General features: G+C 42.0%; 2 protein-coding genes across 2 annotated transcripts in view; both read left to right on the forward strand.

The window, feature by feature from the left end:
- The window catches only part of tnnt3a (troponin T type 3a (skeletal, fast)), a 209,615-nt gene that overhangs the window by 82,042 nt on the left and 100,304 nt on the right, over positions 1 to 27,269 (forward strand). The window lies entirely within an intron of this gene.
- The window catches only part of lsp1a (lymphocyte specific protein 1 a), a 95,103-nt gene continuing 80,067 nt past the window's right edge, over positions 12,234 to 27,269 (forward strand). The window contains exon 1 of the mRNA XM_075469258.1: positions 12,234 to 12,591. Within this exon, the coding sequence (XP_075325373.1) occupies positions 12,533 to 12,591 (59 nt within the window). The 5' untranslated portion in view covers positions 12,234 to 12,532. The remainder of the gene's footprint in view (positions 12,592 to 27,269) is intronic.

Consider the following 27,269-nt stretch of genomic DNA (forward strand, 5'->3'; position numbering starts at 1 on the left):
CTCATCATACACACAGGAGCCCTTGATGTTGTGAAGCAACAATCGGAGGTATTAAAACAAGACTTTATGGACCTGGTAAACAAAGTTCGATGCACCAGTACAGAGGTGTTTTTCAGTGGACCTCTACCAACAGTTTGGAAAGGAGATGAGAGATTCAGCAGACTGATGATGCTAAACAGATGGCTCAAAGACATGTGTGCTGCTCATTTAATGAACTTTATTGACAATTTCAACATCTTTTGGGGACGCAGGCACCTCTTTAAGGCAGATGGATTTCACCTTAACAAGTCAGGAGTACAGTTGCTAAGCTCCAACATTTTTTACTCTCTGCGTCACACACCAGCAGCCCCTATCAAGGACAAGACAGGACAAAACGATCCAAAACGACAGATAGGACAATGCTCTGGTGAGGGCGCTGAAACAAGGACTGACCATGGAGGACAGCAGATCCAGAAAGAACCTGCAACGTCATCATCCTCACCCCAAGATAAGGAGTCTTCACCAGCCCCAACAGCCCAACAAGTGGAGTCTTCACCAGCCCCGGCAGTCCAACAGGCGGAGTCTCCCCCAGCCCCAGTGGGAAACCCCCAGCCTTCGCCCCCCCGGACCCCACCCAGCCCCCAGCACTCTCCACTCAGTCTGGACTCCTCACTTCTGGATTTCCCGGACAGGATGAAGAGCTTTCTCAATATTGGAATACAATTGACACCACGCCAAAATCCCATATTCTTCCCCCCTAACATCCCACCTCATCCAGCCCCTCCCATTCCACCACGTCCATCACGTTGGAAACAACCCTCAAACAGAAGTGACCAAGCCCCCCCACCTCCTCTGAATCATCATATCTGTGAGTCTGACTGATATGTGCCGGGTCCAGGCTGTAGTACTGATATCAAGAATGCTCTTCCCCAGATAAAGTCAGGGCCCTATGGAGTTCAGACAGCCTTTTCAATCCCTGTGATGACAGGTAACAGAAAAGTGGTCAAACTGGTGAGCAATAAAAACGGTTCAGTTAAATCTACCAATCTATTCAATATAGTGTGTCAACCCCGAAACGCACCAGTATCACCTGTTGTCTCCACGAGATTAGCCCTACTCAATATCAGATCACTAGCCAACAAATCCCTCTTAGTAAATGACATGATCATGACCTATAATCTAGACTTTTTATTTCTTAGTGAAACATGGCTGACTGAATGTAGCTGTGATACCATTCTCAATGAGGCCGCACCAACAAATTTCAGTTTTATCAATAAGTGTCGAAGTGGTAAGAAGGGCGGGGGAGTTGCCGCCATTTTTAAATCAGTCTTTCAGTGCAAAGAAATTTTACTTGGTGATTTTAGCTCGTTTGAATATCTCTGTTTTTTAGTAAAGGGGGATCCAAAAGTTATCTTCCTAATCATTTATAGACCACCAAGATACCCAGGAACTTTCTTTGATGAGTTTGCTGAACTGCTGTCAGTTATCTGCACTGACTATAACTTTTTTATCATAACAGGGGATTTTAACATTCACATGGACAATAACATGGACACTAATGCCAAAGAACTCTGCTCTCTACTTGACACTTTTGGCCTCCTTCAACATGTGAATGGACCCACACATACTCGAGGCCACACACCGGATCTGGTTATCTCTAAAGGTGTTGACATTTCTTCTGTTGATATCAAGGACTTGGCGCTCTCTGATCATTTCTGTGTGTTCTCTGACTTACAGTTAACTCCAAACATTCAGTTAACCCGTGTGTCTGTTAGAAAAAGGTACATAAATGAGAATACCAGTGCTAAGTTTATGGAAGTTATAGCTATGTCATCAACTGCGAGTGCAGAGACAGTTGATGAACTCTTAGATAACTTTAACTTGAAAATCTCAAATGTCATGGATACTGTTGCACCTGTTAAAAATAAGATGATCTTGAGCAGAAAGCGAACACCATGGAGGAACACTATTATGGTAAAGGCCTTGAAAACAGAATGCAGGAAAGCAGAGCGTAAATGGAGAAAAACTAAACTTCAAATTCACCATGACCTCTACAAACAAAGTCTTTGTAATTTTAACCACGGGTTACTCCGCGCTAGACAGCAACACTTATTTGAAATGATTAATAAGAACATCAACAACACTCGTGCTCTGTTTGCTATGGTTAATAAGCTGACAACCCCCCCAAAACAGATAGTTTCAGAACTCTGTTCCACAGAAAAATGCAATGAATTTGCTTGTTTTTTCAATGAAAAAATCAAATCTATAAGGCTAAATATCAACATAAATCAGCAAAATAATAAAATGACACAAACCTTAAAACCACCTAGGAATCAATCAACTATGATGTCAGAATTCAATACAGTTGACCAAAAAACCATAGAAGAAACAGTCCAGCATCTTAAACCATCAACATCCTGTCTTGACACAATGCCTTCTGACTTCTTTAAAACTATTGTAAGCTCTGTCCAAACAGATTTGCAGCAAATAATAAACTGCTCACTTCAATCAGGCACGTTTCCTAAACCCTTAAAATTAGCTGCCATCAAGTTACTCCTAAAAAAGACAACATTGGATGCTTCCATTTTAACCAACTACAGACCAATCTCAAATCTTCCTTTTATAGCCAAGATTGTTGAGAAAGTGGTTTTTAATCAACTCAGTAACGTCTTGAACTCCAGTGGACTCCTTGACAAATTTCAGTCAAGCTTCCGACCTCACCACAGTACAGAAACGGCTCTTATTAAAGTGTTAAATGACATAAGGTTGAACACTGACTCAGGCAAGGTGTCAGTTCTGGTCCTGTTGGATCTCAGTGCTGCATTTGACACTGTGGATCACAGTATACTGCTGAACAGGTTGGAAACCTGGGCAGGACTCAGCGGGACAGTCCTAGAATGGTTCAGGTCCTACTTGGAGGAGCGGAGTTATTTTGTGACTATTGGAAGTAATCAATCTGATCGAGTGGCTATGACATGTGGAGTTCCTCAGGGGTCAGTTCTTGGACCCTCTGTTCACTCTATACATGCTGCCTCTGGGTCAAATTCTGAAGAACTCTAAAGTCAACTACCACAGCTATGCAGATGACACACAGATATATCTCACACTGTCTCCAGATGACTGCAGTCCTATAGAGTCATTGTGCGACTGCTTAGAGCAAGTCAAAAAATGGATGAACCAAAATTTCCTTCAGTTAAATCAAGAAAAAACTGAGGTCATTGTGTTTGGCAACAAAGAGAAGAGGTTTGCTGTCAGTAAACATCTTGAGTCACTGCCTCTAGAAACTAAAGACCAAGTCCGGAACCTCGGCGTGCTGATAGACTCAGACCTGACCTTCAACAATCATATCAAATCAGTCACCAAATCAGCCTTTTATCAACTTAAGAACATATCCAGAATTAAGGGTTTCATGTCCCAAACAGATCAGGAGAAGCTGATTCATGCTTTCATCTCCAGCAGACTTGACTGGCGATGTGGCAAACCCCACACTCATTTTCTCTCGAACTCGGTTCTTTGTTGACGCTGTGACGCTTTGCGGTAAGACGTGTTGCATCACTTCCTGTTACCTTGCTTGTGCACTGTGGAATTTCTTGCTCCGCTTGGAGTACTGATAATCACTTTATTTCGATCTATAACTTACACAATTTTGCATAGTTAAACTCTATAGCTTACCCTTCTGTTCTAACACACTCCTACAGATCTTTATTCTCACTTTTTAACGGTGTGTCTGGTTCTCTAGCGTAGCATGGCTACCGGTTCTCTTCCTCCTTCTCCTGCTTTCACCTGCTCCGTGTGTCAGATGTTTAGTTACTCCTCTGCCTCCTTTAGCGATAATGGTACATGTAACAAATGTAGTCTTTTTGTAGTTTTGGAGGCGAGGTTATCTGAATTGGAAGCTCGGCTCTGCACTGTTGAAAATCAACCGATAGCGAGCCAGGTCCCTTTTGCCAGTGTGGAGCCACCTAGCGTAGCTAGCTCAATTAGCCTCCCCCTAGCAGAACCTGAGCAGCCAGGATTACAACGTGGCTGGGTGACTGTCAGGAAGAGGCATAGCTCTAAAGTCAAGCCCGTTGTTCACCATCGACCTGTCCACGCTTCAAACAGATTTTCCCCACTCAGCGACACACCCGCTGAGGACAAAACCCTGGTAACTGGCAGCTCTATAGTCAGAAACGTGGCATTAGAGACACCAGCGGCCATAGTCAAATGCATTCCAGGGGCCAGAGCGGGCGACATAGAATCCTATTTAAAACTGCTGGCTAAGGATAAACGTAAATATGGTAAAATAGTTATTCACGTCGGCGTTAATGACACCCGGTTACGCCAATCGGAGGTCACTAAAATTAATGTTGCATCGGTGTGTAATTTTGCCAAAACAATGTGGGACTCCGTAGTTTTCTCTGGACCCCTGCCAAATCTGACCAGTGATGACATGTTTAGCCGCATGTCGTCCTACAATCGCTGGTTGTCCAGATGGTGTCCAGCAAACAACGTGGGCTACATAGATAATTGGCAATCTTTCTGGAGGAAACCTGGTCTGATGAGGAGAGACGGCATCCATCTCACTTTGGAAGGAGCAGCTCTCATTTCTAGAAATATGGATGAATTTATTTGCCACCCTAAAACATGACAACCCAGGGCTCAGACCAGGATGCAGAGTTGTAGTCTTACACACTTCTCTGCAGCTTCCCACCTGCTGCTACCCACCCAATCAATTAACACAAAAGGAGCAAATCCTCTTGTGCAAAAAGAAATTATTAAAACAAAAACTTTAACTGAACAAAAACATCAAACTATTAAATGTGGTTTGCTGAATATCAGATCTCTCCTTTCGAAGTCTCTGTTAGTGAATGAGTTGATTTGTGATCATCATATTGATATATTTTGTCTTACAGAAACCTGGCTGCAGCAGGAGGATCATGTTAGCATTAATGAAGCAACTCCCTCTGACTGTTTAAATGTTCACGTTCCTCGAACCACAGGCAGAGGAGGAGGAGTGGCAGCTATTTTCAGATCAGGGTTACTAATCAGTCCCAGACCCAAGATTAGTTTGAGCTCTTTTGAATCTCTGATTCTCAGTTTTTCCCACGCAAAGTGGAAATCCCAGAAACCTCTTGTGTTTGTTGTTGTGTATCGTCCACATGGCCCTTATTCTGAGTTTCTGTCTGAATTCTCAGAGTTTTTATCCCAGTTAGTGCTGAGTACAGATAAAGTCATTGTAGTGGGTGACTTTAATATTCATGTAGATGTTGAAAATGACAGCCTAAACATGAACTTTAATTCTATATTAGACTCTATTGGATTTTCTCAGAGTGTTCACGGACCGACTCACTGCCTTAATCACACCCTTGATCTTGTGCTGACTTATGGCATTGAGAGTGAACAGTTAACAGTGTTCCCTCATAACCCTGTCTTATCTGACCATTTTCTGATAACCTTTGAGTTTACATTACTTGACTATACAGTTTCTGAGAAGAAATTTACGTATAGAAGGTGTCTATCAGAGGATGCTGTAACCAGATTTAAAGAATTAATTCCATCATCCTTTTCTTCACTGCCATGTGCAGATATGACAGAGGACGACTACCTAAACTTTACTCCAGCAGCACTTGACTCTCTTGTTGACAGCACTATAGTTTCAATGCGTACAGCACTGGACAGTGTTGCCCCTCTGAAAAGGAAGGTAATCAGTCAGAAGAGGTTGGCTCCTTGGTATAATTCACAGCTGCGTGCTTTAAAGCAGACTGCAAGAAAGCTGGAGAGACAGTGGCATTCCTCTAATTTAGAAGAGTCTCAGTTAGTCTGGAAAGATAGTTTAATAACATATAAGAAAGCCCTTCGTAAAGCTAGAACTGCTTATTATTCATCATTGATAGAAGAGAATAAGAATAATCCCAGGTTTCTTTTCAGCACTGTAGCCAGTCTGACAAAGAGTCCGAGCTCTGTTGAGCCAGGTATTCCTTTAACTCTCAGCAGTGATGATTTCATGAGATTCTTTATCAATAAAATTGTTTCTATCAGAGAGAAGATTGATGGAGTCCTTCCCACTATTATCAGTGATGTATCATCAAGTACAGCAGCTTTAGAAGTATCTTTAGAACCTGATTTTTATTTAGACGGCTTCTGTCCAGTTGATCTCTCTGAACTAACAACAGCAATATTCTCTTCTAAACCATCAACTTGTGTTTTAGACCCAATCCCAACCAGACTGTTCAAGGAGGTTTTCCCATTAATTGACACTTCCATATTGGATTTGATCAATCTGTCTTTGTTGACAGGATATGTACCTCAGACTTTTAAGGTTGCTGTAATTAAACCTTTACTTAAAAAACCTACTCTTGATTCAGAAGTGTTGGCTCATTATAGACCTATATCCAATCTCCCTTTTATGTCTAAAGTTCTTGAAAAAATAGTTGCAGCTCAGCTTTGTGATCACTTACACAGAAATAATCTGTTTGAAGAGTTTCAGTCAGGATTCAGAGTGCATCATAGCACAGAAACTGCACTGCTGAAAGTTACCAATGATCTCCTCTTAGCCTCTGATAGCGGACTTGTGTCTGTGCTTGTCCTGTTGGATCTCAGTGCTGCATTTGATACGGTCGATCACAGTATCTTATTACACAGACTTGAACATGTTATTGGGATTAAAGGAACTGCATTAGGCTGGTTTAAGTCATATTTATCTGATAGATTTCAGTTTGTTCTTGTAAATGAAGAATCTTCCTCACACACCAGAGTAAGCCATGGAGTTCCCCAGGGTTCTGTGCTTGGACCGATTCTTTTCACTTTATACATGCTTCCATTAGGTAACATTATTAGACAGCATGGCATAAATTTTCATTGCTATGCTGATGATACTCAGCTGTACTTATCTATAAAACCAGATGAACCCAATAGGTTGGTCAGACTACAAGCATGTCTTAAAGACATAAAGACCTGGATGACTCAGAACTGTCTGCTTCTAAATTCAGACAAAACTGAAGTCGTTATCTTTGGACCTGAGCGTTTCAGGGAGAAATTGTCTAGCTATATAGTTACTCTAGATGGTATTTCCTTGGCTTCTAGTTCTACAGTGAGGAACCTTGGAGTTATTTTTGACCAGAACTTATCATTTGACTCGCATATAAAACAGCATTCACCTTCGTAATATTGTTAAAATCAGGAACATCTTGTCTCAGAGTGATGCAGAAAAACTAATTCATGCATTTGTTACTTCAAGATTGGACTACTGTAATTCTTTATTATTGGGCTGTCCCACATATTCTCTGAAAAGCCTTCAGTTGATCCAAAATGCTGCAGCCAGAGTTTTGATGAGAACTAACAGGAGAGATCATATTTCTCCAGTTTTAGCTTCTCTTCATTGGCTCCCTGTTAAATTCAGAATAGAATTTAAGATTCTTCTCCTTACATATAAAGCTCTTAATGACCGAGCTCCATCATATCTTAAAGATCTCATTGTAAGATATTTTCCTAACAGAGCACTTCGTTCCCAAACTGCAGGTTTACTTGAGGTTCCCAGAGTTTCTAAAAGTAGAATGGGAGGCAGAGCCTTCAGTTATCAGGCCCCTCTCTTGTGGAATAAGCTGCCAGTAAATGTCCGGGAAGCAGACACCCTTTCCACTTTTAAGACCAGGCTTAAAACTTTCCTTTTTGATAAAGCTTATAGTTAGGGATGGCTCAGGTGATCCTGAAACATCCCATAGTTAAGCTGCTATAGGCCTAGACTGCTGGGGGGCCTCATCTGACACACCTTTCCTCACTTTACTCTCTTTATGTATATGTGATATTATTGTGGTCATTAACTCGTGTTTCCCTGTTCCAACAGATATCCTTTGAATGGTGTTACAGTGCCGCCGCCGCCGCGGCCCCCTCCCCCCCTCCCCCCCTTTCTGTCTTCTCAAACCCCAGCTGGTCGAGGCGGATGGCCACCCTTCCTGAGTCTGGTTCTGCCAGAGGTTTCTTCCTGTTAAAAGGGAGTCGTTTCTCTCCACAGTCGCCTCAGGCACGCTCAGGACGGGAGATTGGACCGAAAAACAAAAAGTTTTCAGTGCAATCTGTTGGTTTTCTTAGCTAGGAAATTGTTTTTGAATTGGCTCTATATGAACAAATTGGATTATTTTATGAATTATGATTATTATTAATTATTTGAATTCCAATTGGCTTGAATTGGACTTACTATCTAAGTGCCTTGAGATGACATTTGTTGTATTTGGCGCTATATAAATAAAAATGAATTGAATTGAATTGACTACTGTAACGGTCTTCTGACTGGACTCCCCCAAAAGAGTCTCAAACAGCTGCAGCTCATTCAGAACGCTGCAGCCCGAGTTTTAACCAGAACAAAGAGATCACATCACATCACCCCAGTTCTCAAGTCTTTACATCGGCTCCCGGTCAGATACAGAATAGATTTTAAAGTTCTGCTACTCGTCTACAAATCACGGAATGGTTTAGGTCCAGAATACATTAATGACATGCTAGCAGAGTATAAACCCAGTAGAGCTCTGAGATCTGCTGACTCAGGTCAGATAGTGGAGCCCAGAGTTCAAACTGGACCCGGTGAAGCAGCTTTTAGCTGTTATGCTGCACACAACTGGAACAAACTACCAGCAGAACTGAAATCAGCCACAATTGTAAGCACTTTTAAATCCAGCTTAAAAACATTTCTCTTTCAGTGTGCTTATGGTTGAGTTTATATTTTTCTTTTTCCCCTCTTCTTTGATTGCTTTAATATTTATTCAATTTTTTTTCTCTTTAAATTGCTTGTTTTTATGCTGCTTTATGCTGTTCTTTTAAATGCCTTGTCTTTATGTAAAGCACATTGAGTTGCCTGTGGTATGAAATGCGCTATATAAATAAAGATGCCTTGCCTTGCCTTGCCTTACATAATAAAGGTTTATTATTGCTATTATATAAATGTGAAGTAATTACTTCTGAATGAATTATATTGAAAGGGAAAAAAACAGTGAACTTTTTTCTGGTGTTTAAATGTTTTTATAATTCACGGGTCAAAAATGACCCATAAGACAATCTTTGTACCCTAGTGGTGTACAGCCCACATGGAAACATAAACAAAAATAAAGTATGACTTTTTCTAATGATGGGGTCCCTTTAGGAAAAGTCATAAAATTTCAAGTTGGAAAAAGATAGTTTACGGTATTTTTTCTACAGCTAAACATGGTAGTGGGTCACTTTTGACCCGCAAGACAACAGGGGGGTTAAATTCTGTACATCAATAAATTTTGTTACCACCTAATAATTGATCTGTTCATATTGAAATCCAGCTGTGAAAGCTTCTTTTAATACTGGATGCAGATGGGACATCCGGAATACTGCAGATAAGCAATGGCAGCTCAATACCTCACTAAACCAGTTAACTTCCACAAACCGAAAAGCAAACACAGAAGCTCACACTGTTTGCGTTTAGTAGTGAACTAACAGCCAGTTGTTGTTTCTCTGCTGATGAATGGAAGTGTTTGTGCTCTAAAAGTGTTGGTGAATGAGATAAAACACCTTGTCCTTGTGTGACTGACTCTCTATCATTGTCGCAATAGTTGCCTCATACAAGTATAGCATATCTCTCTTTCTCCAGTGAGAAAACATCCTGAAGAAACTGATGATAACAGCTTTTGTATCAGATCTCTCTTTACTCTCTCAAAACTCTACTATCTCCAGTTGATTTCATTTGCTATGGCCCTCTAAACCCTCCTTTTATTATAAGTTCATCCAACTTTTTTCTGTTGTAAAGTTTCCAAGAAGAAGCCTCCTGGCTGACTTCTATGATGTTGTATTTTCAAGTCTTCTGATGCAAGCTTCAAACTGATATTGACCACTCTAAATGCTTTAAAATATAATCTGCATTTGCCCATATGCACATATACACGAGGGACATTTTTTTTATCACACAGTCGCTCAAACACAGATCAAAAACGACTCATCAACAGGTGACCTGGTGAAGCCATTCTAACAATCAATTGTCAGAGCCATAGTCTTCCTAATTTCCTCAACATTTGTGGTTGGTTTTTGTTCCTGACTTTGTATCTAATCTAATGAGTATCAAGAGTTTTATTTGTCACATACACAATTATACACATTGAAAAAAACAACTCATAAGGTTTACTTAAAACCCTCTGTAAGTATTTGCACTCAGATGATTTAAGTAATATTTAATGCTGTATATCAAGTAACACTCACTTGCCAGTATCAAGTAAATTTTACTTACCATAAAACAGTTTTGAAGATATTAAGTAACATTTACTTAATAACATCTCATTTTTAAGTTATATTTATTTAAACAAATTAAGTAAAGTCTACTTGTTTTTCATAGGCAGGAACATCATTTTACTCAAACTTTTAAGTAAATGTTATATATCTGTAGTATTTGCTGTTATGAGGAAACTTAGTAGATTTCAATGATACACTTTCTGAGTAAAGTTTATGTAGTATTTCTAGATTTATGTACATACAACTATTAAACATTTAAATTGTATCAGGAAACCTAAGTAAAACTTCCTCTTCCCCCATAATTCATGTATTACGTTAATAAAATGTTTAATTTTACTTAAGAAGCTCGAGTTCTTACTGAATCTTAAAAATACAAGGTAGAAATGATGACAGTTACTCTAACAGAGTTTACTTCACCAAAAAGTAACTTTTTTCAGTGCATGGCACAATGTGCATGTCAGCTCCTGAGTTTGCCTTATCATGTTACCTATTGTTCAGAAGAATGAAAAAAGTTTCAAGCTTGAATCAATGACTGCAGATGTAAATAAATGAAATTTGGTCAGCAGCTGTGTGCCTGTATTCTGTTTGTTTTAGAGCACTCAGTTGTTTCGGTTGTGTGAAATAGCATTTCTGTTTCATGGGACTGAGCTTGAAGGGTGCTGTCCACTCCATGAATTCACTTCCCAGAATGCCCTTTTGTCTGAAGTGCCACCAAACAACTTAGTTGAGTGTGTTGCTGTAGTAACTGCAGAGTGATAAGTATGTGAGTGTGTGGGGAGGGGTGTGCAAAGACAAGTTTACTTGGTGGAGTGTAAGAGTACAGAGAGAATGTTTCTTGACTTGTGAGAGTTAACGAACAGTTGCGCTCTGAGTTTGGTGTCAGGAAACAAGTCAAATTAAAGCAAAATATTTTTCAGCATTTCTAAAGTCCATAAAATGAGCTCTCTCAAGTCAGGAATTGGCACTTTTTTTTCTATCTATCTGTCTTCAGGTAAGTTTGTAAATAAAAGTTTGAGATTAAAGGAAAAAAACATTAAAACATCTCAAAAAAGTTTTACATCTGCCTGTGGGGGAAAAATATGTGGATTTAAAAGAAATAAATCCAAAATGTGATTTATGGAACAGAACACATCACTGCACAGTGTTCACAACGATTGTAAATCAAAGTTAACGAAACTGATCATAATTTCCAAAGCTCCTTGAATACACTGGAGCTTGAGAAAATGTATATAGGAATAGTTTATGTAAAAATATGTGTTACGAGAGGATTTAAAAAAAAAATTAAAAAAAATAATAATAATAAAAAAAAATAATAAAAAATAATAAAAAAAATAATAAAATAAATTTTTAAAAAAAGCTAATATATATATATATATATATATATATATATATATATATATATATATATATTAGCAATTTTTTTTTTAATCCTCTCGAAACACATATTTTTACATGAACTAATCCTATATACATTTTCTCAAGCTCCAGTGTATTCAGGGAGCTTTGGAAATTATGATCATTCTCTTCTCATTTTAATTCTGTGATTTTGTCTGTATGTCCCTATGACCTATATGTGTCCCTATATATATACTGTATATATCTATTTTTTTTATTCCATGAGAGCAGTGTCTTTGTTCACTTTGGCAGTGCTGTGTACATAGATTGTATTGCTGATCCTTGCTGCTGTTAAAGCAATATTTTTGCATTGTGGTACGAACACGTAAGTGATGACTCTCTTTTATCTCCTCCTGCAGTTTTCTCCTAATCTGCAACTTTGGCAAACAGAGGAACATTGAATGTTGGAGAGGAGCTCAGAATGGATCAGTAGTTTTTTTTTTCTTCTCTTTTTCTGGAGAGGCGGTATCGTATTTCCCCCCACAGGGAAGACCACATGACCTGGGAAAATGAAGAAAGGGGAAGAGAAGAGAGATTTTTAGCCCTGCTGCTCTGAGCTCTTCAATGAAAACCACATGTGGGACAAAGGGAGGGGTGTGAGGAGCATGTGTAAGGGGGGTGGGGAGGGGGTGCTGCAAGGACTAAAAATCCAGCCTCTGAGAGAGAGGAGGTAGTCACTGAGCAGTCCTGACATTCCCAACAAACAGTGCAGGGACACGGCTGTGTGTGAAATACTGTATAACAGTGTGTGAAGAGTCTTTAACAGTTAAACACACACACACTCTGGGCTTCGGTACAGCTTTGGGACAAGAAGCTGCTCTTAGTGTTGATTTTGGAGAGAAGGAAAAGAAACTTTCAGTGGCTGCTGCAATCTCTTTTATTTCTACCAGAGGGAACCAGAGGAAGAGGAAATATAAGAAGAAAAGAGACAAACATGTCCAACGCTTTGTTGAGGAGAAGCTCCAGCAAACAGGGTTTACAAAACCTGATGAGGTACGTGTCTGACGCCTTTCTGTTCCTGTTTGTTTCACACAGAAAAAGCACCTTTGGTTAATATTTAAGCACAACACACACATGCAGCCACCCACCCACTCAAACACACACACACAAAACTCATTTCAAACACTCACTGAGTTGAGGAAAAGTGATCAAATATGACACTGTTTTGTCATTTTGTCAATGACATTCAACATTTCATACCTGCAGACAAAGAGGATGTTTTTTTACAAGTTGTTATGGAAAACACGCCAGTCCAAATGGGAACAGTGGGATTACTGGTAGTGTTTTGGGTCATGCAGGGTTTGGGGGTATTTAGGGATTTTGAATAGACTTAACTCCTTTGACATTAATTCATAATAACAAAGAAACAATCAATATCTCAGTTATTTTCTATTTAAAACTCAGCACCATGTAAAATCAAGGCAGGAAAAAAAGACTTTCAGTTTCTGATCTCGGAGTCCAGGCAAAAGAGGACGTTTGAGACTTGCTGGGATGCCCAAAGCATTTGTGTTTCTCTCAGAATGGAAGTGGTGTCACTGGAAAAGGTTCCCTGAGTCCATCTTTTGTTTTCTGGGTGCTTACAGGCAGAAGCATGTCCTGTCTTTTGCAAGTTTTTTTTTTTTTTCCATTTTTCATCCCATGTTTGGTTCTAGTGTGACTCCACAGTGTTATTTAACTGATACATTAAGCTTGCTGCATGGTGTGGTGGTTAGCACCGCCGCCCCACAGCAGAGGGTTCCAGGTTCAATCCCCACCTGGAGGTTCTCTCCGGGTACTCCGGCTTCCTAGCCTAGAAATCTAGCGTCACTAGACCCATGTACAGCTTTTTGCTGTAGGGGTCTGGCTTGCTAGGCTCCCGGCTTCCTCCCACCGTCCAAAAACATGCATGTTAGGTTAACTGGTGTCTCTAAAATTGTCCTTAGGAGTGAGTGTGAGTGAGTGGTTGTTTGTCTCTGAGGGGCCCTGTGATGGACTGGACACCTGTCCAGGGTGTACCCCGCCTCTCGCCGGGGATAGGCTCCAGCCCCCCCACGACCCGACAGTTAGATTAAGCGGGAATAGAAAATGGATGGAAGGCATTAAGCTTGCAACTCATTCTACTGAACATATTTTGTCACGTGAGACAAGTCGGATGGTCATTGTGTCAGAGGTGCAATGAGAGCTTTTCACATTTACAACATTTCCTCCTCATCAGAGAAAATCAGGGCTTACTTTCACACAATAGAGTTTCTCCCCCTCTCCATGTTTAGAGTGGAAAATATCTTTGCATCATTGAAACTGTATTACAGATTCTCTCGGTTGTTTTTCACTATATTTCAGACTGGATAAAAAAACCCTGAGGAGACTTTGGTTTTAAAGCAGAGTTTGATGCTCTGAAAATGTGTTTGATGAAGAATCAGATTCAGGATCTGTGTGTGAAAGGCTTCAGCTTGCAGCTGGTTAGTTTGACTCAACACAAAAGCTGGATACTGGGCGAATCATACTGTCGTCTCGCTCTGTTCCGTAGAATCCACTTACCCGCACTTCGAAAGTTCAGAATGTTAACATATTGTGTCTTATACATTTATCCCAATTAGAATGCCAAATTATAAAAGGCTAGATATTCCTGTTGTTTCATGTTCAGATTACAAATACCACTAATATGGTTTGTTATTATTTAGAAACATGAATTTAATAACTTCACTGGTAGAACAGGTATCATTGTGAGGACTTTAAGTATGGCTGTCAGGACACTGTGTGTGTAGATATGAATATCTTAGGGAATCTTAGCTACAGAAGGAAATTGTTATAACTTTTTATCCATACCAGCAGCTGTTCTTGAAGACAAAGGACCAGCTTAAATTCTAAGTTGGATGTGATTGGGTAAAAGGATCATGTCTATGATACTGAATGTATATGTGACTCTATCAGTCCTCAAGGGACTCGTACGTTCATGTTTAAATTCATGAGCACTACATTGTGAGGGAATACCCTCAATATTTCATGACCTTTAAAGCAATACAATGTAACTTCTCAAAAAGCCCACTATGGAGCTCCCCCTACAGGCTTGGAGGTAATGTACGGTTACACTGTCGTAAGTACAACACCCTTTCGCTTTCACGTTTCACGTTTGTTGACGAACCGGCGAGGAGTCAGAAGGTGCAAGCTATGTTGACCGAGAAGGTAAGAGTAATCAAAAGTACCTGGGAGCGTGAGAGGGGTCTATTTGTTTTTGCGGTAGGTGTGCCAGAAAGCAAGTCGAAGTACTTCCGCTCAGCTCCCGGGCCGCTCCAGCAAAGTTACATAGCGCAGTTTTTCCAACTCAGACCCCCGAAGGGCATAGGAGACAGGCCAATCGTAATATTAAAACTCATTCTAGCTGCACAATTTTTTTCAAGCTGTTATTTTAAGGTAGAAATGTTACATAGTATTGCTTTAAATAACTGGAAGAGGAACACACTTGACACGTGATTTTGTGTAAAGATCAAGGTCATATCAGGACAAATGTCTAAATCTTTGGGAATTTCCATTTAAAAAGTTGTTTCCATTGACTTAAGTGATTCATTGAAGAAAATTAATGCCTTGATTTGTCATAGATTGTATTAGAGCACTGAATTCCAAACGTGTAAAAGTTTTGAGGTGTTGTAATCAGGCCACTGTGAGAAGAGTCTGCAGATAACAGCTGGAGGAGGCAGCAGCCTGCTCTGATTCAGCAGATGGCCTCAGTCTGGAGGAGCAGACAGCTATGGTGACATCATACCAAATGTAATGCCTGACTCACATACCAGTGGTATCTGAACTACACTCTCATACATACTCTGTCAGCCGTGGAAGTTTTGCTTTGAAGGAGTTCAGTTCCATCCAAACAGTTTTCTGGTTTTCTGGTGTCTTCTTGATCAGTTCTGAGCAACGTCCTTCTGTGTTTACTCCTGATTCTACATTTCACAGGTCTCCGGTTTATAGTCATTATAATACTGTCTCAAATCACCTTTAGGAATTCATAAAAATTCATCGTGGGATGGTCAATTGTCGACGAGTTGATAGATAGGAAGTTGTTTTGAAAAACTGGTCTGCTGCTTATGCTGAACATTGGTATTCAAAGTTTCAGGGATGATACTGCACTGATTAAATTTATAATTGTTTCACATTTCTATTACAGCTTCAGCTAATAAACATGTTTACAATGTCAGGGCATTACTTAAGGCCAGAGCATGTTGTCATCAGATGGAGCGTGGTTCATCACAGCAGGTCAAGGCAGGCATGCAGCAAAGCCAGCCTGCTTTTAATCAGCTCTACGTGGGAGACAAACACCCCCTCCTGCCGGCCTGGCTGAGCCAGGCTCAGTCAGCAGCTGAGGTGCCATTCAGGAGATCTGCGACCTCTGACCCCTGAATCCCCCACACATGGGTGGGTTCCCTCAATGTTTATGATAAAGAGAGATAAGAGAGTGAGGAATGTTTTTTTGGGGGGAGACAGGGTAGAATTAGCTGATGAGTGATCTGCCCCTCCCTCCACAGGTTGTCTTCAGTAAAAGGATGGAGGGAGGGTGGTTTCTTGTTTCCACTGGTCATACTTGAGAGAACAGATGACAGCTTTTTATCTCTCTTACCTCAGAGAACATTGCCTGATGTTCCAAACACTCAGCAGCAGAAACTCCTCTCTGTCTCAATAATGGAATCTGGTAGAAACGGCATATTTGTGATCATTTTTGTCAAATCAGAAATGTATGCACTCATTTGACATAGTTAGGCTGTCAGTCTGGTGATCTGCTCCCTGTTTTGATGGAGTTTTGCTTTTTGACATTGTTTTGAGTTGCTGCAGCAACCCGATGGAGCTGCCTAATGAGAATACATTACATTACAGAAAGACGCTCAGGTTTCGGATTTCTTTAGCTTCACTTTTGGACGAATTGAGTACAAAATAAAACCTGAGATGCAATCAGTTACAAAGTTTGTTTTCTTTGAATGAAGTATATAGGAAAATGTACCTTTGCCATGTTTTTGGTCAGTTAGGATTTACAGTGAGAGATCATACTTTTTTTTCCTCGATGGTGAAAGTACATTTTTTTATCCTAAATCCTGAATCCAGTTTTTTCGTGTACGTACCCTTGGAGTGAATGTGTGAACGTGCGGAGCGTTGTTATGAAAAGGAGCTCATGCAAATGATTCTGTCCTAGTTCACGCAGGCAGATACAGTTTTAAGACCTGCATGTGAAGGGTAAGAATGGTGTCAATGACAGCATGGTTGCATTGCAAAAAGAATGTTTTTCAGCCCAAACGGAGTTCATTTTTCTAACCGTTCCCAAGTTATGTTATTGCCAAAACCCAGCAAAAAAGTGACAAAGGCGTTATGGGAAACTGTTATCACAGTGTTTGCCTCAACCTCACATGACACAAAGCACTGTGCACACCTGCGGCATCCCTTCCCCGTCCTTCCTCCTTCTCTGTGGCTTCTTGAACAACAGAAATGAGGATGACGTCTGCTCGGATATGGAACTGTTCATGAATCATATTTCGGGGCATTGCTGTACAGGAAGCTGTTACGAGTTGTAATGAGGGGTATTAACAAACAATACATGTGACTCTTTCAGTTGGTGGACATGTGCAAATACACTGGAACACCATATTTGACTAACAGCAGCTCAGACACACGACACAGGAAAAGACGGGTATATTCCAGGACCGGTTCTGGAAACATAAATCAGTCCAGGGTCTCAACACAAAAATTGACCATAATATCAGTGAAGATACAGATTATAGAAAATTTAGAAGTACTCAATGTATTCTAGTATTTGTTGAAAACTGGTTTGAAATATTCTTCAGTTGCAGTAAAGGTAGAGTCACTGAAAAAGTAAGTGGCTTTGATTTGAAAGGCAACTGCTGCCTCGGGACAGCACCACAGTAAAGTTTTCTGTGAAAATGATTCTTGGCCAGAGAGACCTGTGTTTTGTATAATTCAGAGACACTGAACCTGGCTTAAATGATTTAAGAAAATATTCCCCTAAAACTGTGAAGCACAAGCAAAGTTTATCTCACTAGATTTGACTCTAGTAGTTGACTCTAAAGTCAACTACCACAGCTATGCAGATGACACACAGATATATCTCACACTGTCTCCAGATGACTGCAGTCCTATAGAGTCATTGTGCGACTGCTTAGAGCAAGTCAAAAAGTGGATGAACCAAAATTTCCTTCAGTTAAATCAAGAAAAAACTGAGGTCATTGTGTTTGGCAACAAAGAGAAGAGGTTTGCTGTCAGTAAACATCTTGAGTCACTGTCTCTAGAAACTAAAGACCAAGTCCGGAACCTCGGCGTGCTGATAGACTCAGACCTGACCTTCAACAATCATATCAAATCAGTCACCAAATCAGCCTTTTATCAACTTAAGAACATATCCAGAATTAAGGGTTTCATGTCCCAAACAGATAAGGAGAAGCTGATTCATGCTTTCATCTCCAACAGACTTGACTACTGTAACGGTCTTCTGACTGGACTCCCCCAAAAGAGTCTCAAACAGCTGCAGCTCATTCAGAACGCTGCAGCCCGAGTTTTAACCAGAACAAAGAGATCACATCACATCACCCCAGTTCTCAAGTCTTTACATCGGCTCCCGGTCAGATACAGAATAGATTTTAAAGTTCTGGAATGGTTTAGGTCCAGAATACATGAATGACATGCTAGCAGAGTATAAACCCAGCAGAGCTCTGAGATCTGCTGACTCGGGTCAGATAGTGGAGCCCAGAGTTCAAACTAGACCCGGTGAAGCAGCTTTTAGCTGTTATGCTGCACACAACTGGAACAAACTACCAGCAGAACTGAAATCAGCCCCAACTGTAAGCACTTTTAAATCCAGCTTAAAAACATTTCTCTTTCGGTGTGCGTATGGTTGAGTTTCTTTTTCCCCTCTTCTTTGATTGCTTTTAACTGTGTTTTTAATTTTTATTCTATTTTTTTCTCTTTAAATTGCTTGTTTTTATGCTGTTCTTTTAAATGCCTTGTCTTTATGTAAAGCACATTGAGTTGCCTGTGGTATGAAATGCGCTATATAAATAAAGATGCCTTGCCTTGCCTTGCCTAGATTCCCAGCAGAGCCTTAGAAAGGAGCCGTGTTCTAGATTAGCTTTAGCACAACCCTGCTTCATGGGTAATCCAACATGAGATAAATGATGAGAGAAAACGAGACTACGAATCTGCAGTTGAGCTCTTACGTCTGTAAAGCTGTAGCTACGCATCGCTAAAGCAAACTAATATGTTTGGAATGTAAAAATCAACTCACTGCTGTTGATGCTGCAGGAAAGTTATATTTCATCACTTGTTTGCTTAAAGGGGGTTAGGGATAAAACTTTTACTGAATGCAGACCACCTCTGTTTTTTTTTTTTAAATGCAGGTAAGAAATCTTAATGAAATACAGCAGGTGAAAATCAACGTTAGATATCTTAATATCTTGAGTTAGCTCAGTTTATTGTACACAACAAGTCGGAAAGCTTGTGCAAATACAACAACTGATTCCGTTTTTTTCTATGACAAAGGAAAAAGTTGTTGCTGGCACTTTGAATGTGACAGAATGTTAGACAAAACTACACACATGTCAACAGCAAAGCTGATCATTCTTTGTAAACCCACCTGACAGAGCTCATCTTCTGCACCACACGCTGCACTTGTAATGCCTGTCCTCAAAGTAAAAACAGATGTTAGAAAGAAAGCTTCCTTTTTCTCGCAGAAGGAAATCAAAGAGCTGATTGTCAAAGATTGAATTCCCTACTGCTGTCAGCTCCACAGTAAATTAGATCTCATTTCGGACATTTGTTTTTACTATTCTACATTCGTCTAATGTTGTGTTGACCTCTTTTAGATGTTGTTGTCCTGGAGGCTGTTCACCTCAGTTTGATTCACCTGAAGGACTAAAGGGTTAAAGTAGAGCTGATGGTAAAAAAAAAACACTTTTTATTGAGTTTGAGTTGTTACAGAGCTGTGTTTAGGCAGTAATGCCACTTTAACGTAATGTGCACAGTGCACATCGCAGCCCCCGAGTGCCTCACTGGGTGACATAACTTTGTCTTTTTTCTGGGAAACAGCAGTCTTTGTTGTGGTGTCAGCGTGACTCAGAGTGATCTGCTGTCCTGACTTGTTTCAGCACAACAGTGACTTCATCTCACAAACGTCTTTCACCAGCCCTGTCTGCCCCGCGGAGCCAGGCAGGCTTTTGGGCAAAAAGCAAACCCTGTTATTATTGTGTAATTCAGTTCACTCATCCAGCTGTTGACATGATGTATGCCTACAAAAGAAGGCTGGATCTTTAATACTTTGAACCTTTTTCTTTTTGATTGGGAATCCCTCTTCCTGTCTTTTGTTCCCGTTAAACATTGCTGGACAATAAAGCTACAGTCTGGACAAGTATCAACAAGAACCAGCAGCAATATAAGGCTTTGTGGCTCTGTTTAGAGGTGGCACATCTGTTACCTGCTTTGTGGGTATGTGTCTTTCTGGTTGTTTCTGTCATTTGAGATAACAGAGTTTACACTTCCTTTTCTTTCATAAAGTCAATGTTTCACAAAGTTGCCTCCAAAACAGTGTTTTTACGAAACTGTCCAACATGTTTGGATGCCATTTGGGATTTGCTTTCCATTAGAGTCCCACACATAAGAAGAGTGACATCAGATTCACCTGTTGGAGCTGATCAGCACAGTTTATCACAAGTTTCAGCTGCTTCATCAAAACTGTTGTTATTATTTGTTTTATAATGTGTTCCACTTTTCAAGATTAAGCCAAATTAGCATGTAAGCATGACCCGAAGGTCCAACATGACTGAACCCACAATAAATCAGCCAACTCCTTTTAAAACTTTATCACAATTTGAATTATTTTTCGAGAAATAAATGATGGCTGATTATTGTGTTTCATCTTTGAGAGTTTTTAACCGTGTTAGTCTTCATGAAAAGGGTGAAATTAGATAAAAATGCATTTTAAAAGTACGAGTCATACGGAAGCAAATTACGGTCCCCTGGATGACGGTGGAATGTGTAATCCACCACATCATCCTCTGGCTTTTTTTTGCCCTTTAAAACTAGTGAGCAGCAGTTTTGTGACAGTTTCATGAGCTGGAACAGTTGTACCAACACTTGCACATGTTGATTTTTCAGCCCAGTTGAGTCATTCCAACTGTTTCAATCTGCTGTGGAGCCCATTGACCTCCGGGGTTCAATAGCTCTTTTTCAGCCGTTACATGATGCAACGTTCAGGGAGGCAACATGCTCAGTCTTGTCTTTAGTATCAGTTTCCTGTGAAACAATAAAAAAACAGCATGACTCCTGCAGAGGTTGAGAAAGTGCTCTGTACATATAGTGTTAATTGTCTGAAAATGCAACACTAAAGCTCAGTTTGTCTCTAAGCTGTAAGCAACGTTGTGTGGGTGAGGGGGAAGATCTCCCCCCTGCTGCTGGGTAAGAGAAAAAAACTTTTTTAATTTTGGATGAGTGGGAGGAAGTAAAGAGATATCATTCAGATGTTTGAGCTGCTGGCAATCATGATAGAATCTCTCAGCGCTGGTTACAGAAGGGAAATGTAATGACAGGGCAGGTTAAGGAGAGTTTAGCCCACACCCTCTGCTGTATCAGTCCCACAGATTTCCTCACCGAAACAACCAACAACAGAGCAACTAGAGCCAGTATGTGTGCAGCACCTACCCTACTCCCAGGACTCACACAGGACTCACACAGGACTCACACAGGACTCACACAGGACTCACACAGGACTCACACAGGACTACAGAACCAGGCCTTGTTTGTTGCTATGAAGCTGGCAGTAGAAACATAGAGTTTTATTGTTCCATGTTATGTCATAAATAAGGTTGTCAAGACATTGACATTTAATTCAGGAATAATCCTGTGAGTCTTTGTGGATAATCCTGATTAATCACAAATGAATTGCAAATTCTGTAATCTGTTGAAACATTAGCCGAAATAAAGATTTTAAATGCAAACGCGCTCAACACAAATGCACTGTTACCTGGTGAGGTTTTCCATTTAAGAAGATCGCATCGTGAGAATCCGGATTCTGACGCAGTTTTTCTGTGGAGGGATTGAGGAGCAGGTACAGCTGCCAGCAGAGGTGATTACATTGAGCCTGGATGGGCCCAGGTTCCTGAAGAACTTTTCCTGTTATTGTTCACCTCCCTCAGTGTCGCAGGAGTGGAAATAAAGAACAGGTTGATGCATCATCATTATGTCCCCCTTCTTCTCTGTGGTTGGTCCAACAGTACAAGCAGGTTAACAGCTGTGACACATACCAGCTTTAGTGAGGACACTCAGCTACGAGGAGCTGCAGTTTCTATGGAGACCGCACTACTTAACACTAACATGGGCAAGGAACAGTCGTGGAACAGTCGTAGAACAGGTGGAACAGGTGGAAAAGGGGGAACAGTCGTGGAACAGGTGGAACAGGTGGAACAGGTGGAACAGTCATGGAACAGGTGGAACAGGTGGAACAGGTGGAACAGTTGTGGAACAGTCGTGGAACAGTCGTGGAACAGTCGTGGAACAGGTGGAACAGTCGTGGAACAGGTGGAACAGTCGTGGAACAGTCATGGAACAGTTGTGGAACAGGTGGAACAGTTGTGGAACAGTCGTGGAACAGTCGTGGAACAGTCGTGGAACAGTCGTGGAACAGTCTTGGAACAGGTGGAACAGGTGGAACAGTCGTGGAACAGGTAGAGCAGTCGTGGAACAGGTGGCACAGTCGTGGAAACGGTAGAGCAGTCGTGGAACAAGTGGAACAGTCGTGGAACAGGTGGAACAGTCATGGAACAGTCGTGGAACAGTTGTGGAACAGTCGTGGAACAGTCGTGGAACAGGTGGCACAGTTGTGGAACAGTCATGGAACAGTCGTGGAACAGTCGTGGAACAGTCGTGAACAGTCGTGGAACAGTCATGGAACAGGTGGAACAGTCATGGAACAGTCGTGGAACAGTCGTGGAACAGTCGTGGAACAGTCATGGAACAGTCATGGAACAGTCGTGGAACAGGTGGAACAGTCGTGGAACAGTCCTGGAACAGGTAGAGCAGTCGTGGAACAGTCGTGGAACAGTCCTGGAACAGTCCTGGAATAGGTGGAATAGTCGTGGAACAGTCGTGGAACAGGTGGAACAGTCGTGGAACAGTCATGGAACAGTCGTGGAACAGTCGTGGAACAGGTGGAACAGGTGGAAAAGGGGGAACAGTCGTGGAACAGTCGTGGAACAGTCATGGAACAGGTGGAACAGTCGTGGAACAGGTGGAACAGTTGTGGAACAGGTGGAACAGTCGTGGAACAGGTGGAACAGTCGTGGAACAGGTGGAACAGTCATGGAACAGTCGTGGAACAGTTGTGGAACAGGTGGAACAGTTGTGGAACAGTCGTGGAACAGTCGTGGAACAGTCGTGGAACAGTCATGGAACAGTCGTGGAACAGGTGGAACAGGTGGAACAGGTGGAACAGGTGGAACAGTCGTGGAACAGGTAGAGCAGTCGTGGAACAGTCGTGGAACAGTCGTGGAACAGTCGTGGAACAGGTGGCACAGTCGTGGAACAAGTGGAACAGTCGTGGAACAGTCGTGGAACAGGTGGCACAGTCGTGGAACAAGTGGAACATTCGTGGAACAGGTGGAACAGTCGTGGAACAGTCGTGGAACAGGTGGCACAGTCGTGGAACAGTCATGGAACAGTCGTGGAACAGTCGTGGAACAGTCGTGAACAGTCGTGGAACAGTCGTGGAACAGGTGGAACAGTCGTGGAACAGTCGTGGAACAGTCGTGGAACAGGTGGAACAGTCGTGGAACAGTCATGGAACAGTCGTGGAACAGTCATGGAACAGTCGTGGAACAGGTGGAACAGTCATGGAACAGTAGTGGAACAGGTGGAACAGTCCTGGAACAGTCCTGGAACAGTCCTGGAACAGGTAGAGCAGTCGTGGAACAGTCGTGGAACAGTCGTGGAACAGTCCTGGAACAGTCCTGGAACAGGTGGAACAGTCGTGGAACAGTCGTGGAACAGGTGGAACAGTCGTGGAACAGTCATGGAACAGTCGTGGAACAGTCGTGGAACAGTCATGGAACAGTCGTGGAACAGTCATGGAACAGTCATGGAACAGTCATGGAACAGTCGTGGAACAGTCGCGAACAGTCGTGGAACAGGTGAACAGTCGCGGAACAGGTGGAACAGTCGTGGAACAGTCGTGGAACAGTCGTGGAACAGTCATGGAACAGTCGTGGAACAGGTGGAACAGGTGGAACAGGTGGAACAGTCGTGGAACAGGTAGAGCAGTCGTGGAACAGTCGTGGAACAGTCGTGGAACAGTCGTGGAACAGGTGGCACAGTCGTGGAAAAGGTAGAGCAGTCGTGGAACAAGTGGAACATTCGTGGAACAGGTGGAACAGTCGTGGAACAGTCGTGGAACAGGTGGCACAGTCGTGGAACAGTCATGGAACAGTCGTGGAACAGTCGTGGAACAGTCGTGAACAGTCGTGGAACAGTCGTGGAACAGGTGGAACAGTCGTGGAACAGTCGTGGAACAGGTGGAACAGTCGTGGAACAGTCATGGAACAGTCGTGGAACAGTCATGGAACAGTCGTGGAACAGTCATGGAACAGTCATGGAACAGTCGTGGAACAGGTGGAACAGTCATGGAACAGTAGTGGAACAGGTGGAACAGTCCTGGAACAGTCCTGGAACAGGTAGAGCAGTCGTGGAACAGTCGTGGAACAGTCGTGGAACAGTCCTGGAACAGGTGGAACAGTCGTGGAACAGTCATGGAACAGTCGTGGAACAGTCGTGGAACAGTCGTGGAACAGGTGGAACAGTCGTGGAACAGTCATGGAACAGTCGTGGAACAGTCATGGAACAGTCGTGGAACAGGTGGAACAGTCGTGGAACAGGTGGAACAGGTGTGGAACAGTCGTGGAACAGGTGGAACAGTCGTGGAACAGGTGGAACAGGTGTGGAACAGTCGTGGAACAGTCGTGGAACAGTCATGGAACAGTCGTAGAGCAGTCGTGGAACAGTCGTGGAACAGTCATGGAACAGTCGTGGAACAGTCGTGAACAGTCGTGGAACAGTCGTGGAACAGTCGTGGAACAGTCGTGGAACAGGTGGAACAGGTGTGGAACAGTCGTGGAACAGTCGTGGAACAGTCATGGAACAGTTGTAGAGCAGTCGTGGAACAGGTGGAACAGTCGTGGAACATGTGGAACAGTCGTGGAACAGTTGTGGAACAGTAGTGGAACAGTCGTGGAACAGTCTTGGAACAGTCGTGGAACAGTCGTGGAACAGGTGGAACAGTCATGGAACAGGTAGAGCAGTCGTGGAACAGGTGGAACAGTCGTGGAACAGGTGGAACAGTCCTGTCCATTTGCTGGAGATTGATATGTTGAAGGTTTTCACAAAGTAATGCAGTGATTGCAGTCTGTTTCATGTTACGTGGACTAATTCTGTTGGTGTGTTGATATTTGCTTGACAGATATGTGAAGGATTTGGCTGGATGTACTCCGGGAATATCAAAGCTCAGTTATTTACAACGTGGATTTTTGGTAAACAGTACTGTGGTGCATAAGGACACAATGAACTTATGACATGTAGCTATATGTTCAGCTCCCAGATCTGCACTAATTGGTTAAACATCATTAGAGTGAGATTACATGGATGCATTTTAATCCTGTGACACTTTACTGCCTTAAAGGCACAATGTGCGATTTTTATGTCATTTTGAAGTGTATTGCATACAAAAAACACCTATACATACCATAAGAGTGTGCAGAAATAATCCTACTGGCATGTCCTAACCAAAGTTTATACGCAGCATAGCTGAGTTTTACTGCAGAATTAGCCAAGTACCCCTGACTGCAGACCGCAGATCGGGGCGGAGATCAACGTTGAGGGGGCGGAACGTTGAGGGGGCGGGGCTCAACGTTGAGGGGGCGGAGCTCAATGACTCCTTTGCGGGTGCCATCTGGTGGCGGAGACCATGCAGCACATTCACAAACAGCAAGCAGCACCGAGTTGCCTAAAATAAGGAATCAATTATAACTGTATATAAAACAATTATAATAATATATATTAGATATATAATTATATATATGAAACAATTATATATATTAGATAGATAATTATAGGCTATTTATATAAGCACAGAGTTTGACCAATCAACTATCTGCAGACTGAGATCAGCTGATTATCTGAGTCAAGACTGTCGTACTGTTGCCTGTTTGGGACAAAAACCTGCAGCTGGTGATGGAAATTGAATCATTTTGAACCATTGTCTCAAAGTGGTTCACTACCCGAAGCTTCATTCAATTCCCTTGGGTTACATCTACTGGCAGTAGCGATTGTTGCACCAAATAAAGCAAATATGATACATCTCTTCTGTATATAATAACACAATAATTTAAAAACAATGTGAAAATTTTTGGTTTGTCATTCATATTTTCTTTGGGAGTGTGCTTGGTGTAATAAAGAGGGTGCTTGTGTTGCTTCACATGTTTTTATTCAAGAAAAATAGTTTTTGCACAGTAGAAGGGCTCAAACGGTTTCTTTTTTTTTTTTTTTTTTTTAGACAATTTTTCCAGTGAGTTTGAAGCATGCTTCAAAGCTTTGGTGTTGTTTATTTTAAAAAAAAACGAGTGTAGGGGCATAGTACTATGAATAATTTTATGAGACACGCATCTCTCTTTTTTTAAATAAAAAATTGACAGTTCTCGTTTATTTTTGAAAACCGGAAGTTACCACATGTTGTTGAAAGTTAGCGCTGAGTTTCTAAGTCGTCTCCGTGGTGTAAGATAATAACTAAGCTAATAACTAAGAACACAGTGTATCGTCACAGAGAGCATAGCATATTTTAAAATGAAAAAAAATGTTACTTTCTTCCTTGTCTGTCACAAATATTGCAAAATAGCACATTAAAAAACAAATCTACTTATTCTCCTCCACACAGTCTTCTTCTGCGGTTCAATGTGTTGTTCTATGTTGAGCATCAACGTTGAGCACCGCCACCAGATGGCACCCGCAAAGGAGTCATTGAGCTCCGCCCCCTCAACGTTGAGCTCCGCCCCCTCAACGTTCCGCCCCCTCAACGTTGATCTCCGCCCCGATCTGCGGTCTGCAGTCAGGGGCTACTCGAATTAGCAGGCTAAACTGATAGCGCCGGACCGGCAGTTTTTCTGGCCAGGAGGTGGCGATATAGAGTAAAATCAACCTCCGTTCAACCCCAGGCAGTAGAAGAAATCGCTGGTCTGGCGACCTGAAAATATTACTCTGATTTCTGACAGAGGGATGTGGATTTATATCGAAAGTACAATAACCTGGGAGTTATAGCTTTCTGTTTTCTTACAGGTCTGGCATTTGCGAGTCAGTCTCCGCTAGCATCTAGCTAACGGAATCTGAAGAACGCACGGCTGATTACGACCGGCTGCTTTACGGCACTCGTCCACTGTGCCAGAGTGCTAACCTGGTGCCGCTAACAACAACCAAAGCTAAGCTCGTTGGCGCCCCTAGAGTGCAGTACCACCCGGAAAAAGCCGCCAGCTTTCCCTCTCCTCATAATAGAGACTCCCTGGTGCTAGTGGCTTCAGAGAGGCTAACGAGATGGCAGATGCTAGGAGGAGTGAGTGCAGGGGTGGGGGCAGAGAGTGGGGGCGGGGTGGGGGCAGAGAGTGGGGGCGGGGTGG

The sequence above is a fragment of the Odontesthes bonariensis genome, chromosome 7 (assembly GCF_027942865.1).
Source record: "Odontesthes bonariensis isolate fOdoBon6 chromosome 7, fOdoBon6.hap1, whole genome shotgun sequence".
Lineage (NCBI taxonomy): Eukaryota > Metazoa > Chordata > Actinopteri > Atheriniformes > Atherinopsidae > Odontesthes > Odontesthes bonariensis.